Source organism: Drosophila biarmipes, unplaced genomic scaffold (genome assembly GCF_025231255.1).
Source record: "Drosophila biarmipes strain raj3 unplaced genomic scaffold, RU_DBia_V1.1 ptg000005l, whole genome shotgun sequence".
Classification (NCBI taxonomy): domain Eukaryota; kingdom Metazoa; phylum Arthropoda; class Insecta; order Diptera; family Drosophilidae; genus Drosophila; species Drosophila biarmipes.
Window position 1 is genome coordinate 4,710,600 of NW_026114527.1, and position 17,536 is coordinate 4,728,135.

Consider the following 17,536-nt stretch of genomic DNA (forward strand, 5'->3'; position numbering starts at 1 on the left):
GAGAGGCGTAAAGGTAAAAATAAAATTAAGTGAAACAATTGAAGTGTTGACAGTTGCATACGGTGAAACTGTTCTGAGTAAAAAAAATGTTTACAAGTGGTACAAACTCTTCCAAAATGGCCGGGAAGATGGCAATGACGAACCTCGCTCTGGACGACCAAGCACGTCAACAACTGATGAAAACGTTCAAGAAGTGAAGAAAATGGTTTTGGAAAATCGTCGAATCACTATCAGAGAAGTTGCTGAAGAAGTCGGTATATCGCTTGGCTCGTGCCATGAAATTTTTTTTAATTGTTTTGGTCATGAGTCGTGTGTCAGCGAAGTTTGTTCCAAAATTCCTGAATTTTGACCAAAAGAACCGTCGCATGAGCATCGCTCAAGAGCTGTTGAATGACGTCAACGACGACCCAGATTTACTCAAAAGGATCATAACTGGTGACGAATCATGGGTATATGGTTATGATATCGAAACCAAAGCCCAATCGTCACAATGGAAGAGCCCAGGTGAGCCAAGACCGAAAAAAGCACGCCAAGTTCGATCAAATGTCAAAGTTTTGATCACTGTATTCTTCGATTACCATGGCGTGGTGCATCAGGAGTTCTTACCATATGGTCGTACGGTCAATAAACAGTATTATCTGGAAGTTATGCGCCGTTTGCGAGAAGCAATACGAAAGAAACTTCCAGAATTGTGGAAAAACAATTCATGGCTTTTGCATCACGATAATGCCCCTGCTCACTCATCTTTGCTTGTAAGAGATTGTTTGGCCAAAACACAACACCACAATAATGCCTCAACCACCATATTCACCGGATTTGGCCCCATATGACTTTTTCTTGTTCCCAAAACTAAAGAGACCTATGAAAGGACGGAGATTTGCAACGATTGAAGAGATAAAGACTGCATCCCTGGAAGAGCTCGAGGCTATACCGAAAAGTGCTTATGGGAAGTGCTTTGAGGGTTGGAAAAACCGTTGGCATAAGTGTATTGTATCTGAGGGGGATTACTTTGAAGGGGACAACATTAATATTGATAAATAAATTAATAGTTTTTCTTGAAAATACAAAGTCACCTTACTTTTTGAACACACCTCGTATATTAACGCTGAATTAAATTTTAGCAAAATCGGACGACTATATCATACCACTGCCATAGGAACGATCGGAAAGTTACCGGTAAAATAATATGAAAAAATTATATCTTCGGTTTTTTTAACACATAACCTTCTAAGCTTGGAAAGAACATTTTTTAATTGGTTTTGAATTTTGAATTAAATTTCATCAAAATCGCACGACTATATCATATAGCTGCCCTAAAAACGATCGGAAAATTAGTTGGAAAATATGAAAAAATTATATCTTTGGTGCTTTTAAACATATAACCTTCTAAGCTTGCAAATAACATTTTTGAATTTTTTAAGAATTTCGAATTCAATTTAATAAAAACCGGACTACTCTAACATATAGATGTAAAAAAATGGTCTAAAAAAAGAATGAAACAATTTATTTTTAATATCACTGAAGTCAGCAACAATCCTTAAAAATTTCACATAGTGTTACTAAAGTTAATTATTTCTTATAACTGCAAGGGTATACAAACTTTGGCTTGCGGAAGTTAACTTCCTTTTTTGTTATTTCAACAAGTACATGCCAATATACTTGGCTAAGTAGTATATGCGAAGGAGACGTTTCCGACTCCATAATTGATCAGCGTCACTAGACGAGTCGATCTAGCCATGTCCGTCTGTCCGTCTGCCTGTCCGTTTCTACGCAAACTAGTCTATCAGTTTTTAAGCTATCGGGCTGAAACTTTCCCAAAAGTCTTCTTTCTGTTGCAGGTAGTATATAAGTCGGAATCAGCCGGAAATATTATGAAACAAATTATAGCTTTGGGGCTTTTTGACATAATATCTAATACTATTGGGAATATAATTTCTTATATGTTTAAGAATTTCGAATTCAATTTTGAATTAAATTTTAGATGTCAAAAAATAATCTTGAAAATGAATGAAATAATTTTTTTTTTATTTCACTGAAGTCAGCAACAATCCTTAAAAATTTCACATAGTCTTACTAAGGTTAATTATTTCTTATAACTGCAAGGGTATACGCACTTCGGCTTGCCGAAAAAAAACTTCCAAATGGTTCAGAGAAAATTTTGCTTCCTGACTACCAAAAATTAATTCAAAATAACAGAACATAGAAATACCAAAATGACATTTGAACTTACCCCAGAAATTCAGAATATAAGGGAAAAATTTGTTATGGATTTTTATATGCTAGGCAACCAACAGTTCTTATCATGCTTAGGCGTATATTCCAAATTTGCTACTTTACTGGAAAGAAATATAGGCAGACCCCAAGAAATTAAGGCAGACAAGGATTCAGCATTTATGTGCGTAGCTTTACATAATTGGTTAAACTCCCTTTTGAGTTCAAATTCAAATTACAAATAGTAAAAAAGGGTATTTCAGATATAAAAAGATTCCACAAAACATTAAATTAAAAGTTAAGAATTATAGGAAGTGAATCAGATATTGAGAATAGATATACCAAATTCGAACTAATTCTTTATATTTACAATCACAAAACCAAACATAATGCTACAAATCAGACAACAACTGATATTTTCATGTATGCAGGAACACCAGATTACGACACACAAATGAAGAAAAGTAACAGAATTGAAAAACTAAATGAAAAATGATATGAATTTGAGATAGACCCTAATATAAACAAGCACCATTAGTGAAATCTAAGACTACAAACCCATTTAAAAAGACAGGTACTTTATAGAAAGTTGACGAAAAACATTTTGAAAAAACTAACAGGGGAAGGAAAATAGTACATTATAAAACAAAATTTAAAAAGAAAAAGAAAATTAATAATAAAAATTCCAGGCCAACGAAGGAAAACGAACGGACCAATGAAACCAATAATTTTGTCTATTATATTAGCAACTGTAATTCAATTGACACTCGCACAAAGTATTGAGATAAATCCTATAAAAGCTCAGAACGGATACCTCGTATTTAAAACAGGATCATTAGAAATCCCAACTAACTACGAATATCACTATTTAAGAGTAAATATAACGAAAACCGAACAAACATTTGAAAGAAGCCGAAGAATTCAATGATGTTATCCAAATCCGATATTTAGTAGGGAAACATAAAAGAGAAATTAATAGAATGCTTTAAAAAAAATTATTTCATTAGTTTTGTTTCCGACCATTTTTTTACATCTATAAGGTTAGAGAAGTTCGATTTTTATTAAATTGAATTCGAAATTCTTAAAAGTATAACAAATTATATCCCCAAAATTATAAGATATGTCAAACAACACCGAAGCTATAATTTGTTTCATATTTTTTTGCCCACAAATTTTTCAATCGTTCCTAACAGAGTCGTCCGATTTTGACAAAATTAAATTAGAAATTCAGAATTAATTATAAAATGGTATTTTCAAACGTACGAGGTAATATGTTGAAAAACGTTAAAGATATATCTTTTTAATAATCGACATACAGAACTAATTTAAAAATGTTATTTCCGTCTTGTTCCGATTTATATACTACTTTCAAAAGAAAGAAGACCTTTTTGAAAGTTTCAGCCCAATAGCTTTAAAACTGAGAGACTCCAAATACTTCTCAAAAATATTAACCTATTAGAAAGGCATATATCTTACATAGAACCAATACCTGCCCCTACAAACGTTACGCTTTTCTGCATTCGGAGAAGCATTCACAGTGATACTGGAGCAAAGTCTCACTAACTCGGCGGCGGACTGACCTACCAAAGCATTGTTGCAGTGTCAGCCGAGCCAATTATGCAAAATGCTACCATCATCTAAACCCATTGACCTACTCCAGAACAAAGCTTATGTCAGTAAATCTCCGTGTTCCTAGTAGTATATAAGCAAGTTCCAATTTTCGAATGAATCATAAAAATAGGCCTCGTAATACATCTCAATTAGCAGCTAACCGGTAGCTCAAACTTCAGCGCAGTGTCCGCATCACCTCTCCGTCCATCCTCGTCCCCGTCCCAGCGACAAAGCGCTCACTATAACACCCTTGTCCCGCGACGTGACCTAGAAGTGCCTACTTCGGTTGGGCACAAACATTGGTAACCTCGACGTGATCCTTTACCAACAAAGGATCACACTCCAGCGACCCCTTCAACCAAAATCTGAACCTCTAACTGGTGGAAAATACTGTTAAGTTCACACTATGTGCACCCACAGTGGGAACCACCTATTACGCAATCGACTACTGGGCAACCAAAATGAGCTAGAAGGAAAGATTCAACAGCTCAATTTCAACTATGGAAAAGATTCTGCCGAACGACGCAACCGAGACGGTTGTTATTCTAGTAAGCTACGCCAGTTGAGCGATCTCTGGCAGCAGTTCTGTGACCTTGATGATGAAGTCCAACGAATTATGCTCTAAATAAGTCTACTTGCAGAGTTTCATATATAGTTAACATTATGACACATAATATGCATTGGGATTCAAGCTCGTATAGGGACTAAAATAAATAAAATGATGTTCAAGTATTTCTCTAGTTTTAGTAAAAAAGTAGCCAGTTAAGGTTTCTATAGGAAAAATTTATAAATAATAATAATTTGTGATATTGGCCATGAGAGCTGTAAATCAGATGGCGCGGAGAAGATTCCTGACATAAAAAGGAAGATTTAAACTTATAAATAACATAAATAAATTTAAACATTCAATTTTTTTATTTGGTTCACTATTAGATTTGAGTTTTTTGAATTGCTGAATTCAAGCACCCAGCTGCTTGACATGTAGGATTATGCTAAATGAATTTCGGGTGAATTTTGAAAACTTTGGTCACACAACAAAGAATATGGCACCTCCCCTCCCATAACAGGTCGGCTATTCTTTCAAACCTCCGTCTCATCAGTATTGTGGCTGTTGCTTTCTCGGCTTTGTTTTCTCAGCCATTGCTCCCTTGGCGTTGAATACCTCAGCTTCTGCAAAATAATATGGCGCAAAAACTGACAAAATTTAAAATAAATCTTAAAAAATACTTTTAAACAAGGAGGAACGCTACTTTTATAACGAGTTTCTCGAATATCACATAACAAATAGGAATTCCAAATATAAAAGCAGCAAAGCGATATTGTAAAGCGCCAGCTACCGGCTGTTCCAGTATATGTTATGTGGGCGGCAGACAGATTTTAGTTCAATCGATAGGTAACATAATTTTTATAACACAAAAACTGTGGCCACCACAGTTTTGGAATGTTTGTGGGCGTTTGAGGCGCGGCAAATTTTTTTAGTTCAATCGATAGGTAACATAATTTTTATAAAAACTGTGGGCGCTAAACATTTTCGAGGATTGTGGGTGTGTCACCCCGCTTTTAGGTTTTATAGTTTCCGAGATATCAGCGTTCAAACGGACAGACGGACATAGCTAGATCGACTCGGTTAGTGATCCTGACCAAGAATATATGTGAGCTGGTGGATTAAACATAGGTGGGCGGGCAGTCCATATTACGTTGCGTTCTCAAATGATATTTGTCATTCCATCACTATCAGTCGAATAAAAATACAAAGATCTTCTGAAAAATTCGCTCGTCGTAAAGTGATTTCTGTCGCAAAATCAACTAAAAAGCAGCGTTATCAATATCAAAACTTATGTAAATCTTATTCCTAAACTTTATTAATAAACTACAGATAATATCAAATTGTCTTACATGTATAAGCGGTGAAAACGTCGCAGTTGAGATGGAGCTAAATGTGCACATATATACGTATATATCTAGATTTGTGTATATATAAAACTTTTTACAGTCTAATTCTTTTTGGGTAGTTTCTCTCTCCGTTCTTTCTCTCGCTTATGCGGATAACGCCGTGGATCTTATTAACATGCTCAAGCTCCAGATAAGCCTACGATTGAACGCTTATACTAACACGAGGCGCCAGTCAAAAACTTAAATTAAAATAAAATAAATAAATGAATAAAAGTAAATGAAATAAAATAATTACATAAATTAACTAAACATAATTTGCAAGCGGTCAATGCATTAGACAAATGCTGACTCAACTTGATCGATGTCAAGGTATTTTCGCGGTTGATCATATTGCGGGGCACTTGAACTGTACATAATTCATTTCAACAAAAGCTTGTTTCACTACCATACATATAGCGCTGCCAAGCCCGGTAGAACCAACTAGGGGCACCTCAGAAGCGTATTAATGAAACCGCTGATTTGCTGAATGTAGTGTCATCTTAAATTAATTGGCAAAACATTCATTATTATCTAGTTATAAATTTTAAATGAATCGTCTGATTTCCATAATTTGTTGGATGTAGACGGATGTTGATTAGAGACTCTAGACGGGTTCTAGTGCTCTGGTCGGTTGTGGGCGTTAGAATGTTCGTGGCACTGTAATGAAGCCAACTCGCGCTGCACAAGAACCTTAAGAATCCATATGCCAAATTCTAATTTCTTATTTCAGCGTTCCACCATCTGCTGATCTTAATCAAAATATTATGGCGTCGGCAACGCACACTAGAAGAGCTAGATAAGAACCCGGGAACAAAATGATGAACATTTAATGTCTGTTTGGGAAAGATCCTTGAAGATGAGATGATAAAAAGTTGGCAATGAAACTCGTCACCAATTCGAAAAAAACTCAAAGAAGAGAAAAGGATATCATAGTTATCAGTTCAGTGATCTGGTTGCCATTCTACTAGAGCTGACGTCATTAAGCTGTGGCGCTATGCTAGCAACGAGAAGGCAGAACTTTTCAACTGTAGAGGACAAGCCATTTACGACAGATGTTTAGAAAAATGACCGACTGTGACCTGGTGAATTGGATATAGGCGGGCAGTCACGCTGTGTTCTTAAATGATAGTCGATAATCCATCAATAGCAGCCGAACGCAGATTCAGAGAAGTTGTGAGAAAAGTCATTTGTCGTAAAGTTAAAATTCCATTTGCAAAATCAGCTGAAAATTCGCGTTAATCAATATTAAAACCTTTGTAGGTTATATATTAAAAAACTATTATATTCTTAAATTTTATTAATAAAGTAAAGATCATATCCAATTATCTTACATTAAAAAAATTTTTGGAGTCAGAAAGGCTTTCTTCCACTTGTTCCATACTTTCCTTCCACACCGTTAACCACAGTAAGCACCAAGCTAAAAAATTCTTTAATTTTTAGTTCGGACACTGCAGACATGCTCTTGAGGTCTTGTCTAACAGGTAAACGACAAGTCTGGGTCGTGTACTTCTCGCTTTGAAGTGGTGAATAGAGGCTCGGTGTTAGGTGTTACTTACTGTTCTGCCCTCTGGTGATGTCCATTTAAACTTTGATGATGTGAAGTTCTGTTAGTAAACCTATATGTTAACCATTCAGTTCTGCAGTAGGTGCATTTCAGACAGAAAAATTTTTTTTTGTGCCTAGAACTGTCTGCCGCTTTCGACGTGAACCAAGAATTTGGCGCATCGAAGAAGAGTTCCGACAAAATCTTATAATCTACTTATCCTCGGCGCTCGGAGAAACAACCTTTGGCCGGTGCTTTTTATTTGTGTCTCTCCGCTATTCCGCTGCGAAACATTTTAACTTATTAATAAATGAGATATTTTTTAAAAATAATTAAGTAAGGTAAGTGCTATATAAGTTTAAAGTCGGTTCATTTCTAAGATATTTTATAGGTTTTACAACATAACCTAGATAAAATAAATTCTGGTTCAGTTACCCGAAAGTGGTATGATGAAATGCTTTGTGCAAATATGAATCCCGCAAAGGGCTTTACACAGTTCGAAAGGCTAAATATACAAAAATACAAGTGTACAAAATTTTAATGTACATTCCCTTTTTTTCAGGAGCTTTGAACAACGATTCGGGGAACCCGGACCAATGTTTAAGGAAGGCGATGATGGACGTGAAAAACAAATGAACTAAAGAAAGAACAAGGAAGAACGCTATAGTCGAGTGCCTCGATTATCAGATACCCGTTACTCAGCTTGAGGGAGCAAAATAAAAATGGAGGTATCTAAGCAGCAAAGAAATATTGTAAAGCGCCACCTACCGGCTATTTTGACGGCAGACAGTTTAAAAAGTTTTAGCCGTTTGGGTGCCCTTTCTAAGGGCGTGAAAAATATATTTGTAGGTCAATCAAAAGTTTTTGATATGACAAATAATTTTAGCAAAAAAATTTCTAGCATGATAACTGTGGCAACAACAGTTTTGGGCGGTTTGTGGGCGTGGCAATTTTTTTGGGTTAATCGATAGGTTTTGACAAATTTATTTTAGGGAAAAATTTTTCTAGCATGACAATTGTGGCCACCACAGTTTTGAGCGGTTAGTGGTCGTGGAACATTTTTTGTTTGGTCTATCGATAGGTATTTATGAGACAAATAAATTTTTGTTCTATCATAAAAACTGTAGGCGCTATTTTCGCGAGTTGTGGGCGTGGCACACCGCTGAAACAAACTTGAACTGCGCAGGAACCCCAAGAATCTGCATGCCAAGTCCTACGCTTTTAGCTTTATAGTTTCCGAGATCTCAGCGTTCATACGGACATACGGATAGACGGACCTGGCTAGATCAACTCGGCTAGTGATGTTGATTAAGAATATATATACTTAATGGGGTCGGAAAGGCTTCCTTTTACCTGTTAAATACTTTCCGTCAAATCTTGTATACTCTACGAGTAACGGTATAACTAGGCTAACTAACAATAGCTATAATTCAATAGAAGTAAAATGTAAATTAAAATGAATGTATTTTAAATTTAATATTTTGATAGGTAAAAATTCTTTGGAAATATTTAGAACTTTGCTTTCACTTGGGCTGTTTCACTTGCAGGTGACAGGCCATACAATAATGAGTATAAGAAACAAGTGAAATCCGGTGTGACTTTGAAACATTTTTATTGGAATTTTCAGTTATTCAAAATTGAAACTTTTTATAACCTTTAATAACACGTTCACATGGAGCAAACATTTTTCCAAAGCAGCTAGCGATTTTCCCGAACGTTTTCAAACTCTTCGAGCACAGATATTGAAGGGGAAGGCTAATGATTGGCAGCAGGTAACAGCTATAGGAAAGCTTATCATTCACATGGGCCCTGAGGCGATGACTATTGAGTCGTTCCGAGGCGGTCGTACCTTGGGCTACCTTGCCTTCTGCTTCACCTGTTTCCACTCCTCTGGCTTCTTGACAGGTTTTTGGGGCTTGCTGGTGCTTTCTGTCCCGGCACGTTTCCCTTATTTCCTCCTTGGCTGGCTTCGCTTGCCGGCGACTTATGCATCGCCTTTTTTGATGGTTCAGCTAGCTGCCCATTTTGTTAACCTCTGGGTAGCTTGCTGTTTGCCGCTCGCGAGCACTTCTGCGCAATCTGGGGAATTCAGTGCGCTTGCGTCAGTACTGCAGGAAGTTTGCGCCTTTACCCGCAATATCCTGCTGATCATTGATCGGGCTTTAATATTTTTGATAAATTATTTAATAGAAAAATAATAAATCTTAATGACCGGAGCTTGCTGGTAAAGGACACGCAGCCCCTTTCGCGAACTACGATCAGATCCAAACTCGATCTAAACAATATCCCTCCGTTCTTGATCATGAAACAAATTGCTGCGGTAAAGTAGAAGAATTTAAAAAAACTCAGAAAGGAAATTTTACTAATTAAACTAAAATCTAACCTTCATGCTAAGAGACTATTCCAACTTAAAACTTTCGCCGATATAGCCGTCAACGTCCAACTTCAACACTCTTTTGATTTTACCAAGGGAGTCATAAACTCTAACGTCATTAGAGGAATCGACGAAAGTATTTTAAAAAGAGAACTAGATAATTAGCTAGCCTGGGACGTTAAGAAAATACTTTAGAGACAAAACGGTACTCTTACAGAGACCGGCCCTGTAATTTCTACCTTCAATTCTACCTTCAATATTCTCCCCGAATATATTGATTGGTCACCAGAAAACTAATGTTAGGGAATACATTCTCTGGCCCTTTATATGCAATAAATGCTTTATGTACAACCACATCAGTAATGCAAACAGAAACAACAAGAATAATTACCAAGAACTACAAACGTTCCTCTAACAATTTAACCCACATATAATGCCCTACAAGAAACCCATTAATCTCACACGGAATCTGTACATATTCCTGTAACTTTACACTTTTCTGCAGCTACAATACTAATGCGTTGGGAGACACAGCGAAACTGGTGCATAATTTTTTATCTCACACGCAACACAAACTATTCCCAGAATTTAAAACAATTGCCATTCGCATTAATTCCAAGTCAAAATACACACTGATATTAAGCAATTTCGCACAAACAACCTCCAAAACGTGTTTTTCCCAACAAACCTAACCACTATATAATAGTTCCATAGCTGACACTCTTATTGGGGTTCCAACAGAGCCAACTCTAGGGGCAAAATTTTTGCCAAATTCCTTGATGACAAGTCTCCAACACACTATTCCACTCATAACAAATTTACACATATAGACCTCTCTCTTGCCACTGCAGACATAGCGCTTGAAAAAAAGTAGAAAGTGATCGATGACCTTAAGGAAGCGATCATTTTCCTATTCTCATTTCTATCTTCTCAACCACTTCCTCTTCATCCTTTTTTCGCCAAACCATTCTTTAACCTGAACAAAGCAATTCAGTTCTTCTATACAACCTTGCAACAGCAACGTTAATATAGAAGCTGAACAACTTATTAAAACACTAATACAATACGTTCAAATAGATAGTCCACAAAACACAACCTTTTCCATAAAACACAGAGTTTCCTTGTGGAATCAGGAACTTACATTGCTAAGAAACACAAAAAAAAAAAAAAAAATTTTAGAATTTAAAATAGCAAATTTATAAAAGCCTTTACTCTACGAAACATATACATGCTATATAAACCCGATTACGCATGACATATAAATTATAGATTTAATGGGGGTTAGCTGGCGGGCAGGTCCCACGCAGTAGTCACTAATTGTTATATAATACAGATCGGCTGGCGGGCAGGTCCCACGCAGCAGTCACTAATATCAGTCCCAATTCTTATGGGACGGGTGTTGGATCCAGGGGGGATCACGCGTACTTGGTGTTGGTGATTCTTGAGGAGCCGGCTGGCTACTCCTATCCACTGAAGATTAGGAAGTTTACGTTGGAAGGGTGACTGCCCTTCTTTACCTGCTGGCCTAGAGACTCAGTCAGTATATTTTAATTAAAGATTTAACGGCTAAGTGCCGGAGTTTCATTAATAGGAGCTGGTGCTCTTTATTTATTGAATATCCTATATGAACTGAACTTAAGAATTAACAAAGGCTCATGCATGACCGGATGCCCGTGGCAGACCGCTGACCATGCACATTTTGCAGAAGTCATACGTTCGCTGTCAGCCAATGGGACAAAGCCACGGCCCATATGTTGGCACAATATGTTGGCTCAGCACTTGGGCTCATTAGGGTGGACCTCAAATTGAGGCGAACCATACACGAGTGGTATAAGAAGTGTAATAATAATATAATAATAGTGATTAATATTAATAAAGGGAATATGAATTGGCCTGCTCAGCCCAAGTTGGGAGTTGGTTGTTAACTACTCCCCCCTTTAAATTAGACGCCGTCCTCGGTGACAGCCAATTCGTCGATGGACTTTCGTAATCGGGATGCCTCTCGTTTGCGCCTGCAGTGATGTTGGAGCAGGACCAGGCCGCATAATGTAAAGCTGACGGCAACTCCCGCGGCGAACCACATCTTAGGTGCACCTCCCGCCGACACGTCATCTCTGAGTTCCTGCATCAGACGCAGGTTGTGCTCGTTCATCCGTTGCAGTAATGGCAAACTCAATATGTGATCATGTCCCGTTATGTTGATTAATGGGGAGGCCGCGATCCCTGGGCTCTTTTTCACAGAGAAGCCGAGGTTCAAAAACACGGAGTCATTAACCACCGCCTTCCTTTCGAAAGTAATAAGGTGGGTCCCTATTATGGTTGTTGGGGGACCGTCATCGATGGTGATCCTCGTGAGTTTTTCATTGACGATCATTATTCCGTCGTCCACGATTGTAAGTGGTTCCAGATTACTGGGCCGCGTCCGGCATGTAGCCGCCCCGCCTGCATGTAATTGCCTGGCGCAGGTGTCGTGCGGCGCCTTTTTACAAAATGTGGCCAAGTTGGTGGAGGCGCAGTCGGAAACTGCTAGGACTTCGTCGTCGCATTCCGCCACGCTGTTATCTTCTATTTGTAGAATAGTATGGTAGTGCGCGACCGGGAAGAGCAGGACTTTTTTACAAATACGCTTAACTTTAGGATACTGAACTAAGACATGGATAAAGACATTAGATTGAAAAATTTTAATCTTAGATACAGCCATAAGACTGACTATGGGGACCTCTGTGAGCTGTTCGTCAAAGATAGATTTAAGGTCATTGTGATTAAATATAACCGGATTTATAATGTTGTTCTTGGCAAGTGTGATTGTGAGCATGCAATTTTGTAATTCTGAAATGAGGATTCTATTCCTGGCTAGAAGTGTTTCGAAAAGGTGGCCGGAGTCAACTAACCCGTCCCTTTTTTCCTTGAGGATTTTATTTACTGTATCTGTAAGTTGGTTAATGTGTTTCTGTGTTTCTGTATTGATTACAACCTGCCTATTGTTTGCTTCGATCAGCGCTGCTTCGTTAGTCTTAATTCTATAGAGGTCCTCCGCGTCGGGCGTGCCTGCCACGACCTTAAGTGCAGTGCCCAGGAAATCTAGGCTCCTGGCCATTCTATGGTGCACGGTTAATTCATCCAGAATGTTCTGGGCATGATCGACGTCCACTTCCAATAACTTCCTCATATGCGACTGTGGGAACAGCTCCAGCATTCTGACCGTAGAGTCAATTATGCTGGAGAACTCAGACAAATTTGTCGAGTGCCTAACTAGGCCATATTGTTCCCACACCAGGACATTCCCGTCCAGTACCGGAATATACTTCGCGTGAGAGAAGTCGGTAATTCTCGCATTCGCTATGGACAGCAGTAAGACGAGTATAACGGCAAGCCTGTGGAGATGGTAGTAATGTTGAGTTCTGAATAACATAAGGGCGAGTATGGATGGCGGAGATGTTTATTTTATATTGTCCTTATGGACCACCCTCCCTTTAATGAGAACAGACGTTTTTAGGTCTGCTTCTATGCGCTCTTCCGAGTAGAGCGGCGTCAGCTTATTTCCGAGTCTTTTATTATTGCGCACGAGGACCTTTTCCCCAACTTCAAAGACTCTGTTTTGTCTTGAAGTGTTAATTCTATCGAGGTTGGTTTGTTGCGCCTTGTCGATCTTGGCTCTAATAGCCGAATTAGCCTCGTCGCTGCTGGCATGGATAACTTCTGCTGGCCTACAATCCGTGACTGAGTGCAACGATCTATTATATTCTACTGTAGCCCGCAAAATTAATTCCACAGTGTCGTCAATTTTTTTATCGATTTTGAGGCACCTGGCTATTTCTGCCAAGGTACTGTGGAATCTTTCCACTTGGCCATTGGAGCTACTGTGAAGCGGTGGCGCATTAATGACATCGATGCTGTATTGATTTTTCAGCAAAGACGTAATCGTTTCAGAATTGAAGGAAGCCTCATTGTCACAATAGATGGTTTTAGTTTTGTGGTAGAAATTTACCAATTGGAGTATAGGGGCCCGTACATCAACTATTGCCCTAGAAGATAAGGGCTGTACGATGGCGAACTTAGAGAACTTATCGATGCAAGTTAGGAAGATCTTTTTGTCGGTAGAAAAAATGTCAATATGTAACATCTCCCCTACATATGAAGGAATTGGGGTGCTTCCTAACTCCTGTCGTTTGGGGTGGCGATCGTATTTGGCTTTATTGCAGACCTTGCAATTTGCGACGACTTCGCTGGCCAGCTTTGACATGTTGGGAAAATAGTAGTCGCGAAGAATTTGCTTGGCGTTTTCCTGCGCAGCCCTGTGGGCGCGGTTGTGTTCGGCATTAACAATTTCCAGCTTTTCATTGGTATTTGTAATGTCAGTGACAAAGTTTTTACAATGCCAAAATTTCGTTGCAGGGAACTCCTGCCTCAAGGCATGTTGAACACAAGCTAGTGTCGGAAAGTCGCAGTGGATCGCGTTTACGACGTTGGCGTTGATAATTTCTTTAACAGATTGGACAAGTAGGTTTTTGTTATTAAAGTAAATGACGTGGCGAGTTCTATTGCCAAAAACAATGAAGTCTCGCCGAAGTGGTTGGTTTGCCTCTTCCAAAATAATTTGGTTTCTGAAGCAGTTTAGGGGTTTATCCGTAGTCTCGATGGTGTATGAGAGCGAAAGCTCGCTATGCACCGTGGCAGCGTCGGACTGAGGCTCAGCCTCTAGGTTGTTCAAGTGTTGCCGAGACAGCGCATCGGCTACAAGGTTTTGCTTCCCTGGCGTGTAAAACACCTTCCCGTTGTTTTCGTCTATAAAGGCCTTCCATCGCTTGATTTTAGCGTTGGTGTTTCTGTCAGATACCGCGTAAGTCAGCGGCTGGTGGTCTGTGAAGATCCTAACCTCCTGAGTGCCGTAAAGGTAGTTCTGTAGTTTGCCTATGGCCCAAACTATCGCTAACAATTCTCTTTCGTTGGTAGCGTAATTTAGCTCGCAATCCTTAAGCGTGCGCGATATCATTGTAATGGGCCTCTTGTTCTGGGACAATACCGCGCCTATTCCACTGGCTGAAGCGTCGGTGGTTAGGTCGAATGGTAATTTAAAGTCGGGGTACGTTAGAATGACATCTTCTGATGCCAGGATATTGCGCAGGTGGTCAAACGCATTGCGCTGGGCTTCATCAAACGTAATAGGAACTTTTTTCGACATGTTTTTACTGACTGCTCCGTTTTGCCCTTTGAGAATATGAGTAAGGGGCCTGGCAATGGAGGCAAAATTTTTGACAAAGCTTCTGTAATAACTCGCCAGGCCGAGGAAGGACCTGAGGCTAAAGAGGGTTTTAGGTTCTGGGAATTCTTGTATTGCCCTGACTTTTTCGGGATCTGTTTTTGTTCCCCCTCTAGTAACTATGAAGCCTAAAAATTCTACGCTTTCTTTAAAGAATTTAGTCTTTTCTCGAGCCACCTTCATGTTGGCGTCGAGCAGTCGCTTAAGCACTATATCGATGTGCTTAACATGTTCGGTTTCGTTTTCGGAAAAAACAATAACGTCATCGACGTACACGTAACATATCTTGCCTATTTCTTCCCGCAGTACATCATCGATGGCTCTTTGGAATATGCTACCTGCGTTTTTTAATCCGAAAGGTAGTCGACAAAATTCGTATTTTCCTCCGTTAACTGAGAACGAGGTTTTTTCCCGGTCTTTCTCGGCCAAGTATATCTGATGATACCCTGACTTCAAGTCTAGGGTAGTAAAGTATTTGGCTTTCCCTAAATTCGCTAGAATCATGGGAATGCTTGGCATAGGGTAGCGATCGGCAATTGTTTGCTCGTTTAGTTTCCTAAAGTCGATTACCAAACGTTTCTTCCTGATGCCATTATCGTCGGTCCCTTTTTTGTCAACTACCCAAGTAGGGCTGTTGTACGGGGATCTGGAAGGCCTGATTATGCCATTGCTCAGCAGTTCCTTGATTTCGCTGTTTACAAAGTCTGCTGCCCCCATGGGGTAGGGGTATAACCTGGAGTAGACGGGTTCGTCACTCTTAGTTCGGATAGTGGCGATGACCGAGGTGTTGAATGTTAGGGCCTCGTTAGAGGTCGAAAACACCTTTATTCTTTTCAGAATAACTTTTTTGAACTCGGCTTTCGCCGAATTTGGTACCACGATGTCGTCGATTTTTGTAAAATTCACGTTATCGCAGTCAAAGAATTTTAGTTTTTCCGTGGAGTTTGCGAATTTTATTACGCCATTGCCTAAGTCCAATGCGACCCCTGCTCGCGTTAGCGAGTCAAAGCCAATTATGGCATCGAACGTGCTTAGCGTATTTAACAAAAAAAATGGGGCGTTTAGCCCAAAAATGCGCATCATGCATTTTTGCTTGACGCTACTGGAGCCGTGAATAGAGCTCACAGTAAAGGGGTTCTCGACCGGCATTACGTTTTTTAGCTCCTTTACGGGCTTAACGTAATTTTTTGCCGCCCCCGTGTCGATAAGTATTTTTAATGTTCTATCAGCCAACTGTCGTTCGATGAACGGCAGTCGGGAGCGCTCCCTAAAAAATGTAGCAGGTCCTTAAGTTCGTCGGAGTCATTACCTTCTTCAATGCTGGCGACTTCCGCTTCAGCTGCGGCGGCGTAATCTGCCTCCTCCTGCTCATGGGACTGGGTTATGTTATTGACGCGCTGGCGTCTTTGCCCCGAATAACGCTGAGATGAATTCTGTCTTTTGTGATTGTTATTATTCTGAGGCTTTCCCCAATTAGTCTCCTGCCTAAACTTTGATGTGGAAGGGTCGACCTCCATAGGCTGTACTTTGTTATGGTCTGTAACTTCGGGGTCCCCGCGCTTCTGCCAGGGGCTGTCCTCCTGGGGCTTGCTTTGGCTTTGCTTCGGAACGAAGTGTGGATTTTTATCCTCTCCTTTCCATTGCTTTCCCTGAAATTTATTGTTACGCCTGTTTCCATCGTGGACAAGGGACTTGTCTTCTATTGCTTTTGCGTAGGAAGCCGCGAATGCACTTCTTTCAATGCTATTTTCGGCCTCCCGCGCTAGCGCAAGCGCAGACGGAAGGTCTTTTGGCTGTGCTGGCAGCACCAGTGCTCTAAGGGGTCTTTTCAGTCCAGCAATAAATGCGTGTAAGGCGTCGCCCCTAACTTCTTTATTCAGGATGGTTGCCGTGTCTGCAGTGTGCGACATAACTATTTTGTTCGTGACGAGCGTGAGTTTCCTCTCGACCTCGTCATAATATGCCATGAGATCGGCATCGCGCTGTTGAACCATCTCTAGATTTTGACGCAGTACGCGTAGGGACGTTTTGTCCGCGTATGTGCAATCCAGCCTAGCCAGAATTGCATCGAAATTTAGCACTGTATTATGGGACGTGAGGAGCGATCGCGCATTACCACAAATTTTGTTTTTGATAATAACCACTGCTTCATAGTGGGCCTCGCTGCCTTTGTATCTCTTGAATACCTCATACGCATCTGATGCGGCCTGCCTCCACGACACGTATTCATCGTGGCTGCCACTAAAGGTTGGGAGCGATTTTACAATATCTAATTTGACATCGCACTTTATGGCGGGGTCCGGTGTTACCCTTTCATAAACTTCTACTTGGGGTGCCTGCACAGTTAACGAGCTGACCTGATTTCTAACTGATTCAATTTCTGCCCGCCAGCGCTGCTCCTGTGCGGTTAGCGCGGCGTTGACAGCATTTGTAATGAGGGCCTGTATCATTTCTGGGTTCATTTCTGAGTCTGGTTGTGTCGTTGTGGGGCAAAATCCGATTTCTTCACTGTCGTCGCTCTCTACCTCTTGTTTAACTTCCCTATATTCCCAACTCATCGGCCGCAAATGGGGCTGAGTGAGTTAATCGGCAGTAATAAAGGCGA

General features: G+C 40.0%; 1 protein-coding gene across 4 annotated transcripts in view; it reads right to left on the reverse strand.

The window, feature by feature from the left end:
- LOC108036172 (transcription-associated protein 1) overlaps positions 1–17,536 on the reverse strand; it is a 223,684-nt gene that overhangs the window by 93,544 nt on the left and 112,604 nt on the right. The window contains exon 11 of one of the 4 annotated variants that reach the window (XM_044093806.2): positions 5,764–5,954. The exons of the other annotated variants lie outside the window; for them this stretch is intronic. Coding sequence (XP_043949741.1) covers positions 5,931–5,954 — 24 coding nt within the window. The 3' untranslated portion in view covers positions 5,764–5,930. Of the gene's footprint in view, positions 1–5,763; positions 5,955–17,536 lie in introns of those variants that run through there. 4 annotated transcript variants of the gene reach the window in all.